The following is a 26,677-nucleotide window of genomic DNA, read 5'->3' on the forward strand; positions in this document are numbered from 1 at the left end:
GTACTTATAAACAGCAGAGAAGGCATAATTCAAATAGCAGAAGACTATTATAGAGAATTATACAAGGAGCGAGGGAATGATACTAGCAGTGGGGAAGATGGATTGCAAGGTAGCAACACATACAACATACCCGATATTCTTCCTGATGAGGTAGAACATGCATTGAAGAAAATGAAGAATCGGAAAGCCCCAGGGGAAGATGAAGTTACTGTAGAGTTGTTAAAATTGGGAGGAAGAGACATAACACAAAAACTGGCAAGGCTCTTCACAAAGTGCATTAGAAAAGGTGTGATGTCTAAGCAGTGGAATAATGCAATCATAGTTTTGCTGCATAAGAAAGGAGATAAATCAGAAATTGGAAATTATAGACCAATTAGCTTGTTATCCCATATCTACAAGTTGTTCACAAGGGTCATTACTAACAGATTAGAAAGAATACTTGATGAGAATCAACCGAAAGAGCAAGCTGGCTTTAGGACAGGATTCTCAACCATGGATCACCTTCACGTAATATCACAGCTAATGGAGAAAACAAATGAATATAAAACACCATTATGCCTGGCATTTGTGGATTATGAAAAGGCATTTGACTCCATACAGCATAAGGCAATGTTTGGGGCACTGGAAAGACAAGGCATAGATACTCCATATATTATGATTTTGAAGAAAATATATGAGAGTGCTACATCCTTTATTAGACTAGACAAAGACAGTAGGAAATTTAAAATCGAGAAAGGAGTCCGACAAGGAGACACAATATCTCCGAAGCTGTTTACTGCTGCCCTTGAGGAAGCTTTCAGAAGATTAGACTGGTCGCAGAAAGGAGTCAATGTGAACGGAGAGTACCTAAACCATTTACGATTTGCAGATGACATTGTGGTCATAAGCCACGATCCCAAAGAATTAGAGGAAAATCTTAATCAGTTATGCACAGTTAGTAAGGATTTTGGACTAAAGATGAATATGGCTAAAACAAAAGTAGTGATGAACAAGTATGCCACGGAAAGGGAAATAATGATTGAAGGAGCAGTAATTGAAAAGGTGGAGTCATATACCTATCTGGGACAAGTTATTAGCTGTAATAATGATAAATGGCTGGAAGTCAAGAGAAGAATAAATTTTGGATGGATAGCATTCAGGAAATATAGTCACATACTGAAGAGCAATATCCCAGTTTGTCTGAAACGTAAAATAATGAACCAATGTATACTCCCCACCATGACTTATGGAAGTGAAACTTGGGCACTCACCAAAAGAATGGAAGAGAAGCTAAGAACTACACAGCGAAGAATGGAACGAATTATATTGGGAATCAGACTTTTAGATAAGAAGAGAAACACATGGATTAGGCAGCAAACTCAAGTAAAGGACATTCTTATCAAAACTAAAGAACTAAAATGGTCTTGGGCAGGACACATAGCTAGAAGACATGATGACAGATGGACTAAGAAAATAACAGAATGGTACCCAAGAGGAGCTAGAAGAAAACCTGGAAGACAAAGGCGGAGATGGATAGATGAAATTCATGAGTTTTTGAGTAGTAAATGGATGGCCAGTGCTCAAAACAGAAGGAACTGGAAAGTTGCTGGAGAGGCCTTCATCCTGCAGTGGATTGAAAATGGCTGATGATGATGATGATGACGTCAAAGGCCAATACGCTTCAACTTTCTCATTCGTAGAACTGCTAATCGCTGATAGTTTCAACGTGAATTTCAATTAAAGAGGGCGTAATCAACAATTTTTTATATTCCATTCTGCTTCTTCCTATTTTGCACTTTAATACTCTCTCTCTCTCTCTTTCTCCGTTTTTCAGAATTATTTTTGTCTCTTCTTCTTTCTTAGAAAATGCCCTTGTTAAAGATGAGTCTGGTCAGTTATTGAATTGGGGCAGTGCACTTAACTGAAATGTAGCAATTAATCAGAACGTGCAGCAGTGCACTAACCTCTTCGTTCTCTTAATGCTCATAATAAATTGCACCTCTGCTACGACTCTCGCTGTACTAAAGGTGTTTGACGAACGCCATCAATACTTATGTAATTCTTATCCGACTTCATCAGTTCAGAAGCGTTAATCCCCTCACTTACCTTTTAATATCTGAAAGCTGTGAGGTATTACACCCCATCAGTATTCGGCAATGACGGTACCGAAGTATTCCTTACCTGTGCTGACGAGGGTGCAGGACACGAGAAAGCGGTAGCGACCAATTAATAACGTTTCCGCGGCCAGCCAAGACTAATAAGTTAAACCCGCTCTGCTTCCAACATAATTATAATTTATTAACTGTCTTACATTAATTTTAGGGGCTATTTTATTAGTCTTCAACGGCCTACTTCCAGCAATTATTTCCCCTTAACACTCATCTTGAGTAGCGCTTATTGTACGATTGTGTAGTTAAATATTTTCGGTTTGGGGAACTGCATCCGGCATTCATTACGCATGTACATATTATGCAGTACAAGCAGAAGTTTACGCATCTCCCTTATTATGGAATACATTTACAATAATTGTAGCGGTTTCGAGTATGGAACTGTGGATGACCTTTTGGTTTTAATGACAGCTTATGCACTTTGATTAGGTCCAAGTCCCGCAATTAAATTCTTGACAATTCGGAAATATCTTGGTATTATTGTTGAATACCAACAACGACTGCAAACGGAGATAGATTTGGGGCAGTTCAAAACATCCCGGAGTGGCTCAGTGTCTGGGGAGACTATACTGGTGTTTGGAGTCAGCATATACACCAATGGTCGCGAATGTGATGTAGAATTGCAGAATTATTCAAGCAACAGATTATTTATATAACGCATTGTATGATGGATATAATGTATACTAAAATCTCTGGCCTCCAGAGGATCAAATTCTCTTTTTAAAGAGTTAAGTATAGAAGGTGTTATCCAAAATTCACAAATTAACAACCGTGATTTCACTTATTGCCTATTCCATGACTTCCACTTTGAAGTAGTCGCTTCATTCAGCAATTCTACCATTGGTAGAAGCCCTTCGGGGTGTTCCTGTTTCGTTATTTCTGTTATTTCGTTATTCTGGTCTGTCTCTGTCGATTTTTGTGAGATCTTCAAAATACCATTAAATCTCGTCCTATTAATTATAGATTTTGACTCGCTTCAACAAATTCATCACCATAACTACCTCCCCATCGATTTCAGTACAAAGTTGACTGATCTCGAATGCCATCTTATTAATTATTGTTACTGTGGCTGAACAGTACGGCAGCTATCTTGGCTAATGTTAAGTAAAATGAATAATCCAAAATGATAAACAATTTAAATGAACGATGGGTTACACCAGTTCCCGAATTTACTGCATATATCCGAGTGGTGTCCGTATCATGAAGCCCAACAACTTGTGCATGACCACAACCATTTTTAGGGTGTTTCTGTTAGGAGGACAACTCCAACACCTGAAAATAATGGGAAGAAATGAAAAAGATATCGGAAACGTATCATCTGGGGATTAAGAGATGTTTATTAATTCAGAATATGTTTGAAAGATCAAGCAAATTCTTTGGGTGGGTCTCCGAGGAGAAAGAAGATTCAGACAATTGAGCTCTGTTATTCTACCTTGAGCTAGTCTTGACATTGGCTGGTGGAACTTAGTTCAGTAGATTTGATTCTCATGTAACCAGTTCTAGGTCAGTTATCGTCTTTGGAAATATCGATACTTGGATTGATTATCACCAGATCCAAAATGGACAACTTTAACAGTCTTTATATAACTAATCAGAGTATGGGTGTGTGCTTGTGTGTGTGTGGTATGCTTAAAAGCAACTAAGACTATGAGGCAGTCATATATTGTGCATGTAAATTGCGTGTATTCTGAGGCCGATTTGCTAATTAAAAAAATCCCAGTTTCCTATAGAGCTAAACATGAAACCCTCGCCTGAGACCGACTAACTCGGCCACGTTGGGAATAAAGCCCATGCAAATTCCTCACGCCATTGACGACATTCGAACCCGGAGTGGGGAGGACGATGATTATGACCACTGTGCTACAGCGTTGACATCAGAGTAGATTAGTGAAAATGAGATCGTCCCCTATAAATTCCGCTTGAAAAATACACGGATGCCCGTACGATTCCCTAGGAGGATAGATAAATGTGGTCGATAGCAGGCAATCGTTCATTTGGCTGCAGCACAGAACGCTGAAAGGTGAGACGGAAAGTGAAATAGTAGATGCTCGAATCAAACAATCAATACCTGCTACTCTAGAAGAAAAACAAAGCAAAATATAAATGAAAAATGTTCGGCTATGCAAATAATTCGGCGAAACAATAGATCACCATGTATTTGGATTCGCAGTCACGAAAAGTTTTGCATATCTCCACCATTCTGCTTTTAAAGCAGTTGATTTCCCTGTAGGAGATCCACACCACTCGGGAGATCCCAGCTCTTCGGACAAACGTAATTGTAACAGGAAGTATTTTGCTTTTAATCGATGTAGCGATCGTTTTTAGCAAGGATTGGCGAAGAAGAATTCAAATACAAAACTGTGGTTCTACGTTTGAATGCAACTGAGGAAAAACGAAGAGATAAATCAAGTGAATTATTAGGTTAGCTCGTGTAACTTAATAATTCATCGCGTAACCTAATAATTCACCTACTCAAGTTGATTCCCATTCTGAGCTCGTACGGCACATATCACTTTAGGGCAGATTTATTTCCTGGGACACAAGAGGGAAAGTGATCAACAGCTTTGTGCCCAAGTTTATGGTATCCATTTTGGTGGAAATGCCGTTGACGTGTTAAGGAATATAAGAGAATCGTGTATACCTTCTGTTTTAGGAAATCCCCAGCCAGTAATTACAGGCGGTTTTTACTCTGGCAACAACTATACAGTAGCATACGTGTCAATGTGTTACGAGCGTTGTACGTTAGAACCACAGGACATCGCAAAAATATGACCGTGAGTTAGAACATAAAGTACATCTTTATATTTTAAACTTTATGGTTTTTTTTTTTTTTAGTTATGGCGTCCCCAAAGAGCCTATCAGAAGGTATGCTCGGTGGGGATACCGTAACACTCTGTGGGTACCAGCAATTCCTACTTTGCTATATGAATGCTCATTTGGAACAAATATGTTTTCAATTCCCATCGTAGACTTGGAGGTAGGGGTACTTTTTTCACGTGAAACTGTGGTTATTTCTTCACATGTAGATGCGTAGAAGTCAGCCTGTGAACTAATTTAGGTTTTTTGTTTTTTAATCCAGCAAACGTGCCAATTTTGTTTTTCGAACAAGGCTTCTGGAGCTCAATTTCCCCATTCGGTTTAAACACCATGCAGCTCCTACTGTACACAAGCAACCTACTCCTTACACGCACCCCAAAAACATTCTGCAAAGTGCTGGTATTCTTCCGATCTGAAACTCTACCTCACTAGACCTGTGCCTAAAAATGCACACAAGGGAAAGTTCGCTTAACCAATTTGCAAGTACAGGCGACTCAGAATAAAGCAGGTTCTAACCTACATCGAACAGAAGTGTCTTCTGTTGTTCTCCATTAGTAACTTCGAATCCACTTTATTTTCATGTGTGCGAATTTCGCTTTGTGTACAGATGACCTTAAAATGGCCATTTCTTCCAATTGTAATAGAATATTCAGTTAACGTCTAATGATGTCTCCAGACACTTCGAGTATCCGTACACGTGTTTAAACAACGCTAGTCTCGCCTTTTAACCGGAACAAGGTTGCTCAAATAACTTTTATCCCGAAGGGTCGAACATTAATTACCATCACTCTAAATGGACATCTTATAGCGAGTTGGACAATTAACTGTACTCTTCACCTCGCTGATAAAAAAAAAAAAAAACTCGGGGAATGTGAAGTTCAGGCAACATGTGGAAAAAAAATGCTCTTTCTAGAGTATAGACATAAATACCCAGGAGCCGATCTTATTGAAAATATCTTTATCAAAAGGCGTCTTCCTTTCGACTCAATATTCTTCTTAGTGCATTCAACAAGTGACTCTCAATCATGAGTAATTTCCCAAATATGGAAGTACTCATTACTGTAAATTATTTTAAAACCATTAAACCGTTATACGGATTTTAAATAATATCATCTAATAGCATTCTTATCAAAAACTTTGGCAAAATTTCAAAAAGACACATGGAACTTCGCGTCAACAACTTAATAACCAAAACCAATTTAATGTCTAAATAAGAGTATGGCTTGACGTCGTGGGCAAGCCATACTCTTATTATCACTGTCCTCCCCACACCAGATGAGGCCTGAGTTCGAATCCGGATACGCTGATTTTCATCCAGCAAACAAGCAAATCGACTGTAGAATTCACAAAATTTACAGACAAGATTTATTGAGGCCTCATAGCCGTAGTTACTTTGTCGATTAAAACACACATTTTATATATTTAATACAGATATAAAAAATGCGCCGTCTGGTGTTACAAGTGATGAACGTGTACAGCATTTTGTAAATGTACGCCAGAAAATCTTTAGTTGTTTCGAAGCATTGATATTCTTCATTAATGTGGGCAATCCTAATTACTTTTGAAGTTCAAGGTAATTAATTATCAGTCCTTGATGATGTAGAGCTTGGATGAAAACAGGCATCCATGCGTTCACCTTTAATTTGTTGCATAACTTGCTTTTAACATTCGAATGCATTTCACTGTTTCAGTTACGAATACTTCAATAGGAGAGGGAAATGCCCTCAAAAGGCTTTCTAGACGTACTTCGATTGCAAGCTCGTGCTTCTGGTGCGACAAAAGGATTAAACATGTGCATCCAGCTCACTGATTAGCTTTATGACTGGGCAATGTCGAAATAACTGAGCTCGAAGAGCCGTTTCCTGTATTGGAGATTCATAATTCAAATTTTGCGAGGGTATTCAATCACTTAATGACATGAGTCAGATGAAAAATAAAAGGGAATGGTACAGCCGCTCAGCCGAAGAAATATTCAACAGAATGAGAAAAAAATGACGTTCATTACGCTAATTATTCGTAATATCTGCGTAGGTAGAATATATCCTCAGCAATATTCCTTCTGTGATTATGATCCTTTGTTCGCATTCAGTACTACTAACTTTATTAGTTTAGTATGAGGGTGGCAGATGCTGTTTAAAAGAATTTTGGAATCTTAACTGACGATAAATAATTTCAGGATTATGGAATCGTTGATTTCCAATTGTCTACTGTAATCCTACCTTGGTACAGAATGCCAACCGTACTAATTCCAGCGTTCTCTCTGATTCTCTTGTGGATGAATTATTATAAGTAGCTTTCTTTTATTTGAGTTTTTGAAAGTCTTTAAATTCAAATTATCAGTAATATTTAGCATTTACAGAGTTTATAAACTAACTCCAAATGGAAACTCCTTTTACACTCACCTAGGGGGGGCGAGAAACGTGGGTGGAAAATCTAATTCACTGATGACAATGACAGGTGATCCCAACATTAATGGGCCACCAAATGACAAAACCAGTATCAAGACATACAACCACCGACATTTCTAATCATGCATTCCACCAGCTAACTTTTTGTTTATGGGCCATCACCTGTTAGAATTTAAATGAACGTCAGAGCGTAGCTAGATCCCCAAAGATTGTTCAGCGACTCATATTGTACGCCATTCTACAAAAATGTATACTTCTAAAAATCCCTACAGGGCGTAGCCATCGATGGAAAATTTCCCATTAACTCGAATTGTTTCGGCTAATTCGAAAAATATCTCTAACTCGTGTAATTCGAATTCGAGTTACATGGGTTCAAGATTTTTTTGTAATTAGATATATTTATAAGAGATATTTTTGGCTGGACTATTTCAAAGAGATTTTACTGAACTTGTTATGATTTTGATGGCCACTTCTAAATAAGTACTCTTCGAAAAATATAATCCTCCTCAAATGCTCTGTTTTCCTTAATATCACTAATAAATGGAACTAATTAAAAGTTGAGTTGCTGATAATTGATATCAAAGAACTGTGTTCCTTATTTCTTACTGAATTACTCTGCCAAAATATTGTCTGACCCATAATTTACACAAAATCCATTACTTCTGGTTACTGAAGTCCCACGTATTCAGGAAAAGATTCCTGAATACGTGATGTGAACTTCAACTGTTGAGACACTATAAAAATTCCCAGGAAAGGATTCCTGGGAATTTTTATAGTGTCTCAACAGTTGCATTATAATGGAGATCTTCAGGGGGCACACATACAAGCAGATAGCTCATCCCTACCAGATTCCCGATTGTGTGCGAACTCAGAAGACTTCAGCAAAGAGGTCAGGGACTGCATAACACAAAGTAATGCGAAGGTATCTCATCCGAGTTTTCTAAAGCGGTGTATTCAAAAGATGGGGCTAATCTTTATTCTAATGGTTGAAAATAGATGGAATAATTTGTCCATTGTTCATTGTGGAAAACTGACATTTAATGTGTACATCAATCTTTTTGGATGAATTTTTAGGAGAAAAGTTCTCGATTTTGAGAAATCCCAAGCCACAACAACACATCGAAGTAAACCGCTGTTTGGTCACTTTTGAATAATTCACGCAAAAATCGTGATGAATTTACCAACTTCGAATTTTGTATTCTGACAGATGGAATCGACCTGCTACCATCTAGCACATTCCAATAAATCCTTCTTCGCTAAGTATATCTCGCTTTACTCTCGAAAATGTGGTGCACAGATATGCAGCAATACAATGCATTCTCTTGAATCATTCCAGCTGTAAAATAACGGTGGCAGATGTCGATAGGAAAGAAAGGTTTAGAAGGAATCTATCTCCATGAAAGTTTTGAAGTTAAATTATTAATCTGAAAATGAAATTGCTTGGCTTTGCAACTGCTAACATAATTCCTTAATTTGTTGAATCCTCCACATAAAAAAGGACACTCTAGGATAAATCCTAAAGAACTGAGGTCGTTAATATCTGTATCTTGAGCAGCCCAAATGAATTTATTGTATAAGAAGAAAGGAACAGTAATTCCAGTGATGACAGCTACTAAAACGGTTGTATGAAACATGTACTTTTTGGTTTTAGGGGAAATCGCTGGGCTTACTTTCATCTAAAAGAAAAGTGGCTCTTTCGAAAGCCATAAAGAGAAACCCGCGCTCTTCGGCGATAACTCGAAATTATCTTTCCGAGAGTGATTCATTTCAGGTAGCCTACTGTATAAAAAAGCAATCTAATCCTTGGCTTTTGTATTTAGAGGTTATGAAAAAGTTTTGATTTGCTGAAGGTAACTCTAAATCTTCCTCTATCACGTGACATTTCACCATCCGCGTGCCTTGAGAAAAGTCGAACGTGTTTTCAAATATAACGTACCCAATATTACCCCCGATATCACGTGCAAAGTCCAGTACAGCACACAACAATGATTTATGATGGCACTTAAATGGATACGACAGGAGCATGGAAACACAGCAGAGGAAACATCGTGTTGCTAGGAGACCAACATCACAAGTAAGAGACGTCAACAGAACCACGTTTTAGTAAAATGGCATGCGCTTTCATGTTTTAATGTACCCTGAATTTCTTTTCCTTTTTTTTTTACTTCTTGATATCTGTCATATTAGAAGGAGAAGACGCCGAGATGAAAATAACATTGGAAGCCATTACTCACCTGAAGTGTCCCATATTGTGAAGTTAATCCTATAGTCTCCCATTTCGTACGTGGCTGTATACCGCTCGAAGCCAGTGGGAGTGTAGACCTGTGGATAAAGTAGATTCATCTTCAGCTACAGTCCAGTTAAATAGTGATGGGTAATTTCAAATGTAATTAATCGTACAGCTAAATAATTGATGACAATTTAATTAAAAATACAAATTCAAAACAGTTAAAAGGTAATTTTAGAAAATAGTATAATTAAGAATTGTTTTGGAAATAAAGAAAATTGAGTGCAGATTGAAAACAATGAAAAAAGTCCACATAAACATAAGTTCAGTTCTGAAGAGTTACACTAACCAAAATATGGTTATGGAGTTTTAAATGTTGAAAATAGTAAAACAGTAAGCAGACACATGTCTAGTAAAATGTTTACTCATACAAGGTAAATATTCACTTTTTATTATTATTTTTTACTATTTAAAATTTCATAGTCACTTTTTAAAATTCAAACAGCCATAGCTACATTCAGAATCGTCCACACACATGAACTTCTTTCGAAATTCCTCCGAAGTTCAAGGAATGTGACAGGAGAGCCCTGCAAAGAATCGTCTGCTCGCAACGCAGGCCGACGTTGTCGCAGCATTGGGACACATATCAGTGCGCCGTAATCTGCATGTATGGGTTATTACTGCCGTGCAGTTGTCAGCGAACCACGAATCACACTGACTAACGCCAGACGCTGTCTAGTTCGATGTAAGGCCTGCCATTATTGAACCGTAGACCAATGAAAAACTGACTTGTAGTGATGAGTCATCGTACATGGTCTGATGGTCGTGCCCGAGTGTGGCGGATGTCTCTAGAAAGCTACCTGCCGGACTGTATCGTCCCGAAAATAAAGCTTGGCGGAGGAAGCATGATCTGGAACTGTTATTCATAGTTTGGCCGGGACAATTGGCTTTTCTGGACAAGATGATGTATGCTGAGGTCTGTCTAAACATCCTCGACAATACTTTAACAACGGGCCTTCCCTGATGTGGGTGCACATCAGGGAAGGCCCGTTGTTAAATCAATGGATGAATCCATTGATTCTGTCTCGGAGAAGTATTAGGTTCAATGATTGCTTTCGTCCTATTCACAGTTATCCCTTTCATCTTGAAACTTCATCTCGCACTCAGTAAACTTTCATACTCTTTTGAAGCTGTTAATGGCCTTCGGGGAAAAACAACATGGTCGCTGCGTGATGCTTTTTTTATCTAATTTTGTTTAGTGACTCCTGTTTTCAGTGCCATGTGTTACAGTACGTTAGGGCCCTCACTCATGAACCAAGGGGCCAATTTATTAGCTACACTAACTAATAGCGGATAGGTCCCGCTTTAGTAGTTAACATTCTGGATTCTTTGTGATATGGACTCCAAGAGATGCTGGAGAGTGCCACAGGGTTGTTAGTTCCTTGTTAATTCAATTGCTTCCCACGATTGTAACAAATTGGGTGATTGTGAATCTCAACTCCAAATAGCTGGTTCCATCTTATCCCACAAATATTCAATTTGATTAAGATAATCAAATCTCTGGTAAATGGGTAGCCACCTCAGTAAGCAGAATTATTGGAACCAGTTCTATATAATTCTAGCCTTGTGACATGCCTCATTTTGTTAGAAAACCAATTCATAGATGGATACGCATCAGTCATGAATGGATGCACTTAGTCGGAAACAATTTCAGATAATCTGTAGCATTCAGATGTTAATCAGTTATCACGAGGGAGGGGAGCTCTACGTGCGCCAAGTTAACTCTCCTCACACCACCATCAAGATGTATTATTGACACTTTGCAGGTAAACTGCAGCCATTATCAATCCACTGCAGGATCAAAGCCTCCTCAATGATTCCTGTTGAGGGAAATCCTTTGGACCTATCCTTTGCAGGATAGGTCCATAAACTCGTGCTGTTTTCACCATATGCTGGTTCTCTCAACAGTAACCGATCAAATAACTGTGCTGTTATTTGACTAACTGTAGCCTCTCTGTTATACTGCACGTCTTGTCAGCCACTATTAGTCTCTTCGCAATAACTAGCTATTTCCGTTGGCCGAATGTTATTTAACCAATCTCGATTTACCAGAGACACGCGCTAAATGCACAGCAAGGCTGTAGTTTGCGAAATGCTCATACTGGGACGACTCTCATGACACTTTCAAGGTCACTTAAATCTTTTGACTTTCCCATTCCGGCACTGAACTGCACACATCTTCATGTCTACTAGTCTTATATTGTACAGCAGGGACAGGCGATGCTGTCACCGAAGAAGCACTCCAATTCTTACAATGGGTAGGTGCCCTTCCCACACTGGGTGCGAAAGACCCGAGTTCGAGTCTCGTTGATGATGGGAGGAATTTTTATGGGCCTTTTTCACAACGTAGCTGAATTAGTCGGTCTCAGACGAGAGTAGGATGGATGGTTTTTCCTCCTGAAAACTGTTTTTCTTTCATCAAACGGAAAATCGACCACAGAACACGCGCAGTATGGCGTTAGTCGCTAATGCTCCTAAAACCCAACTACTACAACAATATGGACGAAATATCTAATGGAAGTCTTGGCATCGAAGTTTTATTGATGTTACATGACAGGTGGTAGTTGAACATCTCAGTGGGATACCCTTCACGTGGCATACACCCCAACGAAAATTAATGTCCCACTATGCCCGCTTTAAAATAGCCGGTGTCAAATGAACAATTTTGATCCTGTTCAATTCATATAAATATGCTAGTAATGGTAAGGATAAGCCCGGATCCTTTAACCAAGACACAGAAGAAACTGTGCAGTGGTGTTCAGAGTGGAGGATGGCAGAGGCTATAGAATTTGGCAACGTCTTTCAACCAACCGATTTGGAAAGTTTTCAATCGTCGAAATCCACTGACATGAAGCGAAAGATGGGAATGCGCCATTTTAAGATTTATGATCTGCGTCTTCTTTGGTGATCTATAATGGAAACTTCAAAATTGAATTATGGTCAAATCTGTAGTGGCGATATGTCAACAATATTTAAGGGTTTGTGAAGTATAGTTCGTCACGAGTCTTTATGATCAAAATTCTTGTTGCAGTCATAAGTAGAATATCTGTTAAGAGGCAGCTTTTTAAATGGCGTGCAAAAACTTGTGGTGCTTGAAGACTTTGATTGATTAAAGAGTAAATTGCGGTGCTTTCGGTCTGCTCCAATTAAAGTTGCCTTTTGCTATTTAAATATGAGAACTTACCAGTCATCAATAGAAACTTCCAGCTGCGGTTTTTAATTAGTATTTGGCGTGTCCTCCGTAACACCGTAGTTATTTTGCCATTTGTCGCTCATTTTGTTTCGAATTTCGTTTGGAGAATTCTTAAGGGCCTTTTCAATCAGAGCTTTAGTTGCGGATCTCGGGCGTTGGGACTGGGATTATTTCAGGTTTTTCAACACGCGAAACATGCAAATTAATTTGTGAAAACACTTTTCCACGAACATATTCCATAGCAACTGAGTTCAAGATTCAAAAGTTGGTAAAACAACAGCGAGTTATTCTGGGCTTTTCACCCCATAAACTTGCAAATAAGCCCTTGAACGCTCGCTGCTGTACACAAAAAATACAGATATGAGCAACAAGCTCCTTTTCCGATAAGATAATAATTTGAAAATTTTCTCCTCAAAGCAAATTGTACAGGTTAAAACGATCGTGAATTAGATTCAGTCACTTGGTGTTTACTTCGCAGAACATTGAGAGGGTACTCAATAATTGTACAGAAAAATGACAGGAAATGTAGTTTAAAAGATGGACATGTCGAAGATGGAGTGAGGAAGATAGATGTCTAGTTTTTTGTGTACGCTGCTTGCATCGTTGCTGATGGGAAATGAATAATGTATATGTAAATCTTCTCCGGTGGGAAAGAGACCATCTGGAGAGTATTCACTACGCCCACTTCGTAATTCCGCTGTCACCTGTTGGGTTTCACGCGGGGTTCAGAAAGAAACATTAAAGAAACGCACTAAGATGTCTTTAGTCTGTGTTGTCATTTGCATTAAAGTGCTTTAGGTGTTGATTGATGTTCATCTTAGCTGGGTGATATTAGGCGGGGAGAATTGGATTTTTCTAAGGACAACGAAATCGTCAAATATCCCGGGACAGAACGACTACAATGGCGACAAAAATCCCGGGACAGCAACGGAAATAGTGGCGATAAAAATTCTCAAGGACCTTAAAAGCAGCGCCTAAAACGTCTTCACAAAGAGTTTGTGAGCTGGATGAAAAATCTATCTCACAAAAACTTTCACTTAACATTGTGAAGTACCATTGTTTTTGTCTTGTAAAGTACGATTTTTAAAAGTTCCATTTAACAAAATTCTGGATAATGCAGATTTATAAAAAAATACGGATTAAATTTAAATATAAGCGAGTTTCAATCTTTTCAAAAGAAAAGTTTATAAATACGAACGTTGTTGTTCGATGAAACTTAAAGCAAATTGGCGTCCACAGAAGACATTCGCCTTTGAGAGAATCAAAAGCAATTGAGTTTTGTTCATTGTAAGATAGCTCCCCTTATGAATAGAATATTTTTTGTTTATGATTGATCCTACCAATATTGGAGATAGTTTCTGAATTGAAACTTATGACAATTCGGATTAGACAATGAGAAAAATACTTTTAAAGTAGGGAAAATAAATCTTATTAGAGACAATAGTAACGTTTATCTTAACCGGATGGATAAAAAAAACCCAGAAGTAATACCCAACCGAGAAGCCGACAGCAGTCAGGTTCGAATAAAATAGAAAGACACCGGGCAAATGACACGGAAAAATGAAAGACACTGGGCAAAAAAAAAAAAGTCGAATTCCTAGATAGCTGGAAAGGAGGCCAAGCTTGTTAAATCAAGCATAAGGAACCGGATTCGCCTCCTGCACCGCATTATTTCCCCAGACAAGCGAGCTTCATTCTGTCGGCTGCTTTTCCCGACCCTCATCCTTGGAAATCAATATCCGAAAGAGCGATGGAAACAAGGTGAGAGTCCAACGTTCCCCACAACACGACCGATTTATCGGCACACTCATGCAGAAATCCATAATACATTACCTTCCGTAGAAACGCGGTGCCCATTTCCCTCGTGACTGCAACGTACCGTAGGCGGAAGAAACGCTATTTCAAGCCCAGGTGCATTCAGTGGGATCAAACTTTCTCCCACTCCCACCGCTGTGTAAATTCTACCAAGTCCCACGCCGGATTGTTTGAATGGGAAGGGAAGGATTAGGGGGAAAACCGAAAGGGTAAAAACACGCTTCTTATTTGACAGGAAACAAATCAGATGCCCGTAATATTGGAAAGACAGCGCTCTTCTCCCACCCACTTATCATTTTTGCCTATTATAGCAACAAAAGCCAACCAGATTTCAGAAGCGCAATCTCCAGATAATATATTTCAAGAATTGACAGCCATTACAAACAATAGTTTAGGGGACAGATCGTCTTGAAATCCAAGAGCTTCGTACCACTGAGGCTATAATATTTAATATTAAAATCATTTACCCAAACATATTTACTAATACTAAGATTTCGATTTATTTTACAAGAATTTAGTGATTGATGATAAGAGTTTTAATATCAATCTTTAATGCAAATTTTAAGTACGTATGGCTTTTGGAATAATGGAATTTTATTGGTTGATTTAAATTGAAATTAATGAGATACAGATAATTTTTTGTCTGCATTCCTTCAATTTTTTGATTGAAAAATTTACACAAGGATTGCCTGCCTTCAGCCCACCAATAGGAATACGCCTTCAATCTTTTGCTTGCTGATTGGCAACTTGACTAAGTAATAACAACCTCCTGTGTCTTATGCGATTCCTTCCTGTATTTACTACATACCGCTGGTGAGCTTTCGTTCTTAGCATGAGGGAAAATACTGTTCCGATGGAGAAAATTACAGTTACTTTCCAGGGCGACAGCCCATCATGTGCGGTAAATTGGATGGGTTAAAATCTGAAAAAACGCTGAAGGTTTTTTCCAGCATTACCATATCTAAAATTTCCATTTGAATGTACCAGCTATACTGCGGAACTGTGAGATCCACATGGCTACAATAATCCCATTTCTCATTGTCGATTTACGGACTCGTTTAGTGCAACAGAATCTTTACAACGAAATAAAAAGGAACTACACACACAAATCGGACGGATATGGATTATCCGAATACCTTGAAGTTAAATGAGGATACGCAAGAATGTTTTTCTTTGATTCTGGCCATGCTGAGATCCTGGAAAATGAGCGCATAGATTTCGCCGCTGAAACTTCAATAGATCTCATCGATCCTTGTTTAAGTTATTTGGTATACGTGTTGTCTTATGTAAGGCTGCCCCTAAACGTTAATTCATCTCCTCCGTGGTTCTCTGTGATGATATACAAAACTCTGTACATAAAGGTCAGAAATTATTGTAGTGCTATGTTTATGTAGCGTGTGTGTTGTTAAGTTGTTTCTGGGTACTTACCTACCAGGAAGGCTTCTTCCCAGTACCTATCCACGCCACGAGGAGGTGGGTCCAACTATACACGTACTAAACTAAACGTAATATTACCAGCACCCATAGGAAGAAGCGCAAGTCGTATGGGTGCAGCAGTCTCCTATAATCACGTGCAGTGGTGAATACCACAAGGAATCCTGCATCCACTAAATAAAGTGTAATGCCAGTGGATGCCATAAGTGCCTGTACCCAGGAAGCCCAAATCTGGGTACAAGCAGATGAAAATCCCATCTCTAATAAACTGGAGACCAGAAAATCCTGCCCCCGAAGGGACTAGCATACAAAAAAGCATGTTCATAAAAAGATTCTTCCCTATTAGACCAAACCATCTTTTGAAACTCTTCCACAAGTGCCTTGAAGCTGGGAATATCCCTGTTATTTGTAAGTCTGCTCTCATTAAAATAATCCCAAAACCAGGTATGATTTAGAATCACTTGTGTGATCCTAAATCATACAGGCCTATCGCTTTATTATCCAACTTAGGCAAGTTACTAGAAAAAACTCATGGTATGCAGATGTAATCAACTTCTTTTGGAAAATATATTCAGATGGATTTAAGCCTTGTTGTAATTGTGAAGATGTGTTTTTTAAATTGAAAAAAAAAAAAAAAAAGTTAATTGGTATCTCTACTTACAAATAGACTGTCAGTTTTTGTTTTAGAAGGCGCCTTCGACAATGTGTGGTGGGAGAGTGTCCTCGTTATTCTAGACGTCTTCCTTCTGTTAAAAAGACCCTTCCTTCTGTTAAAAAGTTACTTTGCTGAACGTACTGTCCACATTCAAACCAAAGATCAATCGGTATCTAAAGCTGTTTCTCAAGGGTGTCCTCACGGTTCCATTCTTGGCCCCCTTGTGTGGAACGTCGTCCTTGATGATTGGTTGTTCTCTCCTCTAACACGGTCAATGCGCAAATGATTGCCTCTTGCTCACAATCTTTCCTTTCCATCTTGGCACATGGTAACTCCAGGTCCCAATTGGAACAATGGGCTAACTCTTTACTCGATAACTTGCTGGATTGGACTCTGAAAAATAAATTAAGTTGTCGCCACCTAAAACCAAGGTGATGAAATTTCATTGTAAGCTAGACCACAATAGACCTCCGGTCTATTGTGGTCTTGGTATTTTGATGAAAAATATGGTCTTGGTAAGCATCTTGGTATTTTGATGAAAAATTGTCATTCTTACCATACATCCAGAATCTTTCTAAAAATGTTAACTTTTACGGCCATGTTATTTAAAAGAGATTTTCAATAACATTTAAACGAAATATTTTGCTAGCTTTCCTTCGAACTTGTAGAGCAGTTTCCATTGCATCTTTGTAGAAACAATCGCAGGCTTATTACCACTGTATCTGACGTACAAAAGGCTTTGTTTACTATATTCGTAAAGGATATTCTCTAACTTTTTTCCGAGTTGACCCATGATCTCACTGCCGATCCAAAGAATGAAAAAGCGAAACGTTGGACTGAGCTACATAAAAGATGGCAAGTGAAATGGAATTCCTCGACCAAAGGAGCGGTGACCGGATGTTTTATACCTGCTATTAAATTCACTACCTCAAAAGGTAATCAGTTTTGGTTCTACCAAGCCTTGTTACATCATACATTTTAACTAGTCATGGTTCTTTGAAGGCTCGTCTTCTTCAATTCAATCTAGCTACATCAGATACCTGTTTCTGCGGCGCTTCTGAAGACTGGATTCATGTCTTATTCTTTTGCCCCGTTTACCAAGATTTAAGACAAACATTATCTAGTACAGTGCATAATTTCTCTCCTGGAAATGAAAGATATCTTATTGCAAATCAAAATGCCATCTCAGCTCTACAGGATTTGCCACACAGGTTTTCAACAGACGACGCGGATTACTACATTTCCTTCTGTACTCAACTACTTTTACGACCCTCCTGCTGTAGAAGTTCAGCTTTATTTATTTGGGCTTCATTATTTCCCTAGGATAGTGTTAACCTTTTATTATCTCTGTCTGTTTTTATTTTTCCCTTAATTATTTTATTTGTTTTCATTAATAATAATTATTTTAACATTTTATCTAATTAAATTTATTATTATTATTTTTTCTTCTTTTTGAAAGTTATTGATATAAAGAATGATCTGAAGTAATGGAAATGCAGCATCCATAATAAAATACAAGGATTTATTGTGGCTTGACAACGGCTATGTTACACACGCAACCAACCTACTTGCATCTAAATGCTGTTGTTGTTGGGTTTTAGGCGCATCAGTTACTTGGACCATATTGAGACATTATGTATTTTGTCTATACAAGTTCACGGGTCGATTGTCATGTTATGTGGCTTGAAAAATTCAAAATTACTCAAGAATTACTCAATCCAGAAAGCCCATAACAATGGCTAAAACAGCACCGACTGAACAGGTCTTTAGAAATTCCTCCAATCTAAGACGAGACTAGAACCCAGACCTCTCCAAACCAAACGAAAAAAAAAGCGCAAGTAATCAATGAAATGATTATCATGCTGGAAAAAGCCAGTCCATTACTGTATATTATAGTAATGGAAAGTTTTCGAGAAGTGCCGCTAATAAATGTGAAGACCTCTGAAAGTTGCAGAAGATATGTTGTACCGTGATTGGTACAACATACCACCAGGATTGGGTTTGCAGATCTGCGATAGTCTACCCACTACTAGACCAATCTGTGGTGGAGGATTCAAATGCCGGATATGTCGATGCCCGTAATCCCAGAGATGATTTGTGGGATTCATATTGAGTGAATTCGGCCTCCAAGGTAGCACATAGAAGTTACTTTCTTGTTCGGAGAATCATTCTCGAACAATACTGGCAAAGTGGCATGGTGCATTATCCTGCTGGAACGCACCTGTTTCATCTGGACGACAATAACAGAGTGTACCTGATCAGCCGCAACGGATAGATAGACGTGTATAGTATCTTATGTAGGACGGCACCTGAACGGATAGGTAGTTTTTATCATTCAGAATGCAGCATAAGAGTATGACGGCTCCAAGGGATTCACAGGAAGGCAACCCCCATTGTAAGACAATGCCACCTCCTGCTTGTTTCTGTTGGAGCAGGACATTGGAGTGATTCTTCTCAGTAGTTTGTCGCCGTACCTTCTGTTTGGATCGTCGTCTGCCAGTTGTCCCCTGGTTAAAGTCCATGGCCGTTCCACCGTTTTCCGTCTATCGACGGGCACAAGTCGGGACATCCTACGTTCACCAATGACTGCTGTCTGTGGGAGTGCGATGGTCATAACCACTATACTACCCGCGAGGGCGCTGTGCAGGAAGTAGAAATGTGCTACAGGACAGTGTAATAGTAGACGTGGTAAAGAATCTACATATCCATTATGGTCTCATTGAAATCACACCCCGATGGATTAAATGCCTCTTCGAAACTGACCCTATCCACGGCGAATCCCTTATCACTAGACCGACATCATTCGACAATGCATGCGTGGTGTTGGTCCGCCATATTACTTTTTTTGTTCATAATGACATTACATTTTTGTTGACCCTTTTTTTTTTTATTATTTCTTCGCATATTGCACGAATGATACGCGCTCTGATGTTACCATCTCCAGGTTAACAGCTTTGGACATGCAAAACAGAATTTAATCATGTGACCGAAGTAAAACAAAAGCAAATGGAGACAAAAAAACAGATCGCTGGTAACCATGCAGTTTCCAAAACAACTTCTAAGCTGAAATGATTCACGTAACATGCACGCAAGCGGGCAAAAAAGAAAATAATTGAAGGCAATTTAGCTACAAAAACATCCAAGATTTAGAGCTAAGTAACCTTCCTTATAGTTACCTATCGGGTTTTATTCCAATGTAAACTATAAACTTAATTACAAAATTCGTTTACAATTTAAAAACGGATGTTTAGATCTGAGAAAAGTTTTAAAAGTTCTTGAAGGAAATTGGAGATGCAATTATAAAAGAAATGAGGGTTAATTACTTAAGAGGAGAGTTGAGAGAATCTCTTAAACAGAAGAACAGTGTCTCGGAAATAACGCCACATTTTTAAGTGCAAGTTTAAAGGATGCTGTTAGCTGATTTCTTTTGAGGTAAGAGAGATTTACAGAAACTTATCAGCTAAAGTTGTAAAAATGCATGCAAAAAGAAATGACAAATTTAAGCAGTGTTAATATATTCTTTAATTTTAGTCTGAATTTAGTGATTTCGTCTTGCGATGAAATTCAAGTGAAATCGATTAAAAACGTCCATTTTTATTTGAAAGAACAAGATTCTAAATTAACGAAAGCTGCAATTTTCAAAATAAGTTTTTTGTTCTTAAGTTTTATCGGTTTCTATGGAGTATATTTGTATGATGATTCCAAATACTAAAGGTTGTTGACATTACTGGTACGGGAAATGGCTTGACATTTGCGATGTGCAAAGATTTTAATTTTAGTTAATTTTCAAAAAGTAGACGTATGGAGAGATTTTCTGGAGAACGAAAATAAAGGAACGATTGAAGACAAAAAATGGCTTTTTTAAAGTCTGGAAATGAACGGTGCATTGAATACCGGCTAATTGATGCACGTGTTAAATCCGAATTTGTGCATAAACCGCTTTGGAAGAAAGACGTGGAAGTACAGATGGCAAATGAGAAGGAATTTCGGTGGAAATATCTGCAGAAAACGTCATTCAGCTAAAACTGAAGGTTTGAGAGATTTTATTATTCACAGGAAGATTTTAGATGCAATATATTGGTTTAAGCCTGTGTCCCATCTTAGAGCAGATTATGTCTGAACAAGCGCTGATTTTATGTTACATTGATTCAACAACCACAGTGGCTCCCCAAAGAACCCATCCTTCCTGAGATCCGCTACTTATGGAGATTAGAAGATCCACTTATTTAAAACAGCAATCCGAACAAGTACGTGAGAAATGCAAATCAAAGGTTAATCTGTTCTATTGTAATGCCAAACAAGTTGAGCTTGGAGAGTGACCAGGAAAATTGGAATCTAAAGACAAAATAAATAAATAATCACCGAGTTGTAACTTGCGGTCTGAATGGCAGTTGACACTGTCTATGTACTTTGGTGGGTGGTTGATGGGGGAAATAACACGAGTCGAGTGGTTGAATTTGCCTGATATTCAATTAGGAAAATAATTTTTGCTATATCGTTGGTGACAGCAGAAACCTCAGCAGCTTTATTGGTTTGTTAATACAATTGAAGAAATGGATTTCTGTTGAAGTTGTGAACCAAGAAAGTTATTTCACCGTTTGGGAAATTATACTGGACAAAACCGAAGTTCAAGGAACGTCAAAGTTCCCTGTTAAGGAAGAGATTAAAAGAGTGATAAGATGGACAAAATTATTTTCTGTAGGAAGTTAGAAAAAGCATTCAGATTGACTGCTGCCTGATGAGGAATTCCGAAACACACGCTATCAGCTTTAAAAGGAAGTGATATCGAGAAACACAGAAAAGCTAGATGAGTAATGGTTGAGGAAACTGATAGACGAAATTCAGTTTGAAAAAAATAAATAAGTGGAGGTAAAATTAAAAGATAGACGGAAATGAACTTCCTTGAGGTTAGAATTCACAACGCTTTTTTAAGTGAAATGGAAAGTTTCGATGGAGTTATTTTTTTTTCTTGCCGATTAGGTTGCTCTATCGATCTGACTCTTCACGATCCATTGAGCTAAAAGTTGAGAGGACATCTGAAGTAGAACGCAGTAATGAGTCTAATCATCCACACAAAATAAAACAGGAGTTACCTAAAAATTGCGGAGGGAATCAGAGTATTAAAGTATTATTATCGAATAATGGGTCCCCAAGTAATTTAGTCAACAAGGCCATGGAAAAATATTTTAACAACAAAATAATACAACTCACGATATGGATTACAAAAGAGAAGTAGTAATTCCGTACATAAAAGGTATTGACAAAAACTCAGAGAAGATTCTGTGAAAAGTATGGACTTAAAGTGATTTTTAAGCCGATTAATGAGATGGGGAGCTGGTTTAAAGATCCTCACCCGACCAGTGGTATTAATTAAATTATGGGCATTAAATTAAAACAAACATGTACATTTATTATGTGGCAAGGTAGGGATGGGAGAGACCGGGAGAAAATTTCAAACGGGCATAATGAACACAACAAAGGAAACACTATAAATTCGAATTGGCTGGACGTGTGCTGAAATGCGTTCAGGCGTATAGTTATAGGAACTTTTTTGATAGTAGGGAGAGGAAAGAGACTTGGAAAAACAAAAATAAGAGAAGCCTTTTACATTAAGAAAAATTTAAACAGAAACAAGGGAAAAATAGGGGATTTATGGAATGTGTCTTACAGCACTGAAATTAAGTAGGCACTAATGGAGCATGGTTGAGGGGGATGGGGAACGAGATGCTATGAAAATGGTCGACATTGGAGACATCTCGTACAACGTGATGATAGGAGTTAGAGAAAGGTCAATTTATAAACCTTATTTGGTTTCCTTATGCATGCGAAGAATTAAAATTATTATTATTGTGGTATATAAAGTCTTTGAATAGTTCATTTCTTGCTTCAATATTTTTTTAGATTGCCAAATTGGATCGATATGCGAACTCAATGTAAATGAGTTGGTATATCGATTCAACAGTCATTGTCCCCTACTACACATGACTGCTACAGACGTTCAAGTTACTTTTTTGTACTATGCGATCCCAGCCAGCTTTCCTGGAAACTCCGCAACCTATTTACAATGCTGTACCACTGAACAACGTTGATGCACAATTATCTTAGATTCCTTCGTAGAGGGTCAATTCATTCTCAATTTTATGTCCGAGTCTCAATGCAATACCATGAAGGTATCTGACACTATAAAGTTCCAACAAAGTTGTGATGATTTCCAAGGGTCCAAATGACACTTGCAGGTCCACCATCAAGATTCAAAATCATGAATACAAGTCAACTTTTCCTCAAATCTGAAGAGTCCCTGTAGTAGAACAGTAAAAAATAATACCTCAATCAATCTCCAAGTGCAGGTCCTAGAACCACAGTAGCATCACAGGTCATCCATAGAGGAATCAACCACAATGCAATCCATGGTTATATCGTTTAGAGTAAGGACCGAGAAGGTTGTTGTTACTATTTACATAGCGCGTCAACAACTAAAGCTATATTGCGCTGTGTGTGTGTGTGTGTGTGTGTGTGTGTTATATCTGTATAAGCATATCCCTTGACCAAGTTGGTTGTTGTGCGGCCTGAAAAACTTGCAATAACATACTAAGAAAGCTTTTCTCTTTTTGTGAGATTGGCCGGGTTAAAGAGACATTTAAGAATTTATGCATTCTGTACTGTCAAGGAGGATACCAACAAGGTATCCTCCTTGACACTATCGGGAAGGTTCAATCTTATTTGTTATTCCAATCATAGGATTTAGTATGAAGGTAGAGCAGAGGCCTGTAATCGGACATTTGCTGAACGAAATTTCAGAATAATTCTCTGTTGGAAACATTGATTTATAGGCAGTGTACCGCATTCAAAGTTGGGCGTGACTCAATGAACAATCTCCTCCATTCTACATGACGAACTTAGCATTAGCATTAGTAGAGGCATTTGATGCAAGAAAGCAAGCTTATGCAGCATCAGCCAAAAAAATAAAAAAATAAATAAATAAAATAAATAAATAAAAAATAACCACTTCCACTTCACCCCTCTGTTCGTTCGAAATACCTGTCCAGCTGAGCCTTAAACTTATTTAGGCTATCAACTTCCACGACAAGGGATGGAAGTCTGTTCCACCAACCAACCACCCGCTGGCTAAAGGCAAATTTTCGCACGTCTATCCTACATCTGTCTTTCCTCAATTTGAATTTATGCCATCTCAGGTGATTATTCTGAGCAAGAGGAATACTCCCATCACAATTGAGCATGCTCAAACCATTAAAGGCTTTATACACCTCTATCAGATCATCTCGCTGGTGCCTAGTCTCCAGACACTGTAATTTGCAAAACTTAAGCCTTTCTTCGTAAGAGCACCCCTTTGTTCCATTCACTAATCTTGTTGCCCTTCTCTGTACTCGTTCCAACAACTCTACATCCTCCTTTAAATGAGGCCTGTATACAGTACTCTAGGTTTGGCCTGACCATTGCCTTATACAAGGGAATAATCACCTCCTTATCCCTGCTATAAACATTCCTATATATCATCGACAATATACCATGAGCTACTCTTGCAGCCCGTCTGCACTGCTCAGAAAACTTCATATCTGCCTGCACAACCACCCCCAGGTCCCTTTCATTCTCTACCACTGTCAGTGTAGTACCACAGAGTTGATACGTTGCTCTGGGGTTGCTGTTTCCCATGTGTAGTACTTTACATTTGTCAATGTTAAACTTCATTTGCCAGCTCTCAGCCCATCTGCTCAACCTTTCCAGATCCTGTTGCAGCAGCATAGTGTCAGTAGTGTCCTTGACAACCCTGCCAACCTTCGTATCGTCTGCAAACTTGGATATTAGGCTTGATATACCATCATCAATATCATTTATAAATACAGAAAACAATAATGGACCCAATACTGAACCCTGAGGGACTCCACTAATAACATTAGTCCACGATGAGCAGTGTCCATTGATTAGCACTCCCAGTCTGCTCCCCCTCAACCACCCCTTTATCCATAACAGCAATTTGCCTCCAATGCCACACTGCTCCAATTTGTGCAGCAGTCTTCCATGTACAACAGTATCAAAAGCCTTTCTAAGATCCAAATATATGATGTCAAAGTTATTCCCTGCATCCAGTTCTTTTGTGACTGCATCATAGTATCCAATCAAATTGGTCAGGCAAGACTTCCCCTTAACAAAACCATGCTGTGTCCGAGCTATAACTGAAGTCTTGTCTAGATGATCCTGCAGTGCTTCTTTAACCAGTGCCTCCATTAATTTTCCGGGAACAGAAGTTAAACTCACAGGTCTATAATTACTTGTGTCAGCCTTTGATCCTCCTTTGTGAATTGGGGTCACATTTGCACATCTCCAGTCCATGGGTACCTCCCCTGAGTCCAAGGAAGCTCTCATAATTATGGCTAAGGGTTTGCTGCCTCCTTTAATATAACTGGATAGATCCCATCCACCCCAGGTGCCTTTCTTGTGTTTATCTTCAACAATTTCTACTCCACTTTACTCTCAGTTATTACAAGATTCTCTAGCTTACTGCCAGAGTTGAATACACCTCTGGCATTCCCCTCGCTGAATAACTCCTCATGTGTGAATGTCGATGCAAAATATTCATTTAGTTTGTTAGCTACCTGAGCAGGATCATCAACGGTGGACCCATCGATATCAAGTGGACCAATCTGATTCATCCCCTTCCTTCTAGAGTTTACATAAGTAAAGAACTCTTTGCTGTTTTTCTTTGCATCCCTTGCCAAGGATTTCTCGTAATCTGCCTTCCCCTGCCTAACCTCCTTTGTAACCTGGTTGCATATCAACTTGTATCTATCATAGGCTTCTGTGTCATGTGTTAATTTGTTAGTATCCCATGCATTTTTCTTCTCTGCCATATGCCTCATTAGTTCATCTGACATCCATTTTGGCCTAAACCTTGAACAATATTTCTTAGTTGGTATGTAAAGCCTAGTAGCTTCCAAGATAAGTTCTTTGAATGCTTCCCATTTTTGCATTTGCTGTTGGTAACATCATCAGTTGGTCCCACTGTATAGAATTTAAATACTCTCTCAGTCCATCGTAGTCCCCTTTACGAGAGTAAAAACATTTCCCTTTACCCCTGATGGTAGTTACCTCTTTGAATAAATCCCACTTCAGCACACTGTGATCACTGCCACCTAGTGGTTCATTTATCTGCAGATTCTTAATGCATGAAGAATCACTACTGATAATCAAATCAAGAGTATTACTCCCTCTAGTTGCCTCCCGAACATGCTGATGTAGAAAACAATCATCCAATAAATCCACAAAAGCCCTGCTAGTGTGTGAGTGACCATCCCCCAAATTCCAGTCAATATCTGGGAAATTAAAATCTTCCATTATAAGACTCTCTGATTTACTGGCCCACTCTATTTCCCTGTACAGTTCCTTATTATACTCATCAGAGTCATTAGGCCTATAGCACACCCCTACTCTCAATTTTGATCTCCCAATGCTTATGTCATACCAAACTGACTCAACACTGCACTGTCCACTGTCTTCACTTCCTTGGATTTTATGTATTTCTTAACTAATAGCATAACCCCTCCTCCCTTCCTTATCCAGTCTATCCTTTCTGTAGACGTTGTACTCCACAAATTCCAGTTCTGCATCCCTTATATCTGTGTGACACCACGTCTCTGATATCCCAACAATATCTGCCTTTGATGTTTTGAGCAATACCTCAAATTCATCTACTATACTCCTGGCATTGGTGTACACGCAAGTATACATGCACCTGTTCTTTTTCTTAGTTACCCTAACGCAACCCATGTGTTTACTTGTACCCCAATGATTCCCAGCAGCCTCTGAAATATCCTGCATCTTATTTTCCAGGCTGCTGCTCATTCCAGTAGAACTTATTCTGGATAACCGCTGTATTTTCTGTACTTAATCTATCAATATCAGTCG

The 26,677-nt window shown here is 38.6% G+C and overlaps 1 protein-coding gene across 1 annotated transcript in view; it reads right to left on the reverse strand.

Moving 5' to 3' along the window:
* The window catches only part of LOC150091034 (rho-related GTP-binding protein RhoE-like), a 291,220-nt gene that overhangs the window by 47,766 nt on the left and 216,777 nt on the right, over nt 1-26,677 (reverse strand). Inside the window, exon 3 of the mRNA XM_090381338.1 lies at nt 9,607-9,694. Within this exon, the coding sequence (XP_090237464.1) occupies nt 9,607-9,694 (88 nt within the window). The remainder of the gene's footprint in view (nt 1-9,606; nt 9,695-26,677) is intronic.

This window comes from Mastigoproctus giganteus, chromosome 1 (assembly GCF_048544385.1).
Source record: "Mastigoproctus giganteus isolate SK-2022 chromosome 1, ASM4854438v1, whole genome shotgun sequence".
Lineage (NCBI taxonomy): Eukaryota > Metazoa > Arthropoda > Arachnida > Uropygi > Thelyphonidae > Mastigoproctus > Mastigoproctus giganteus.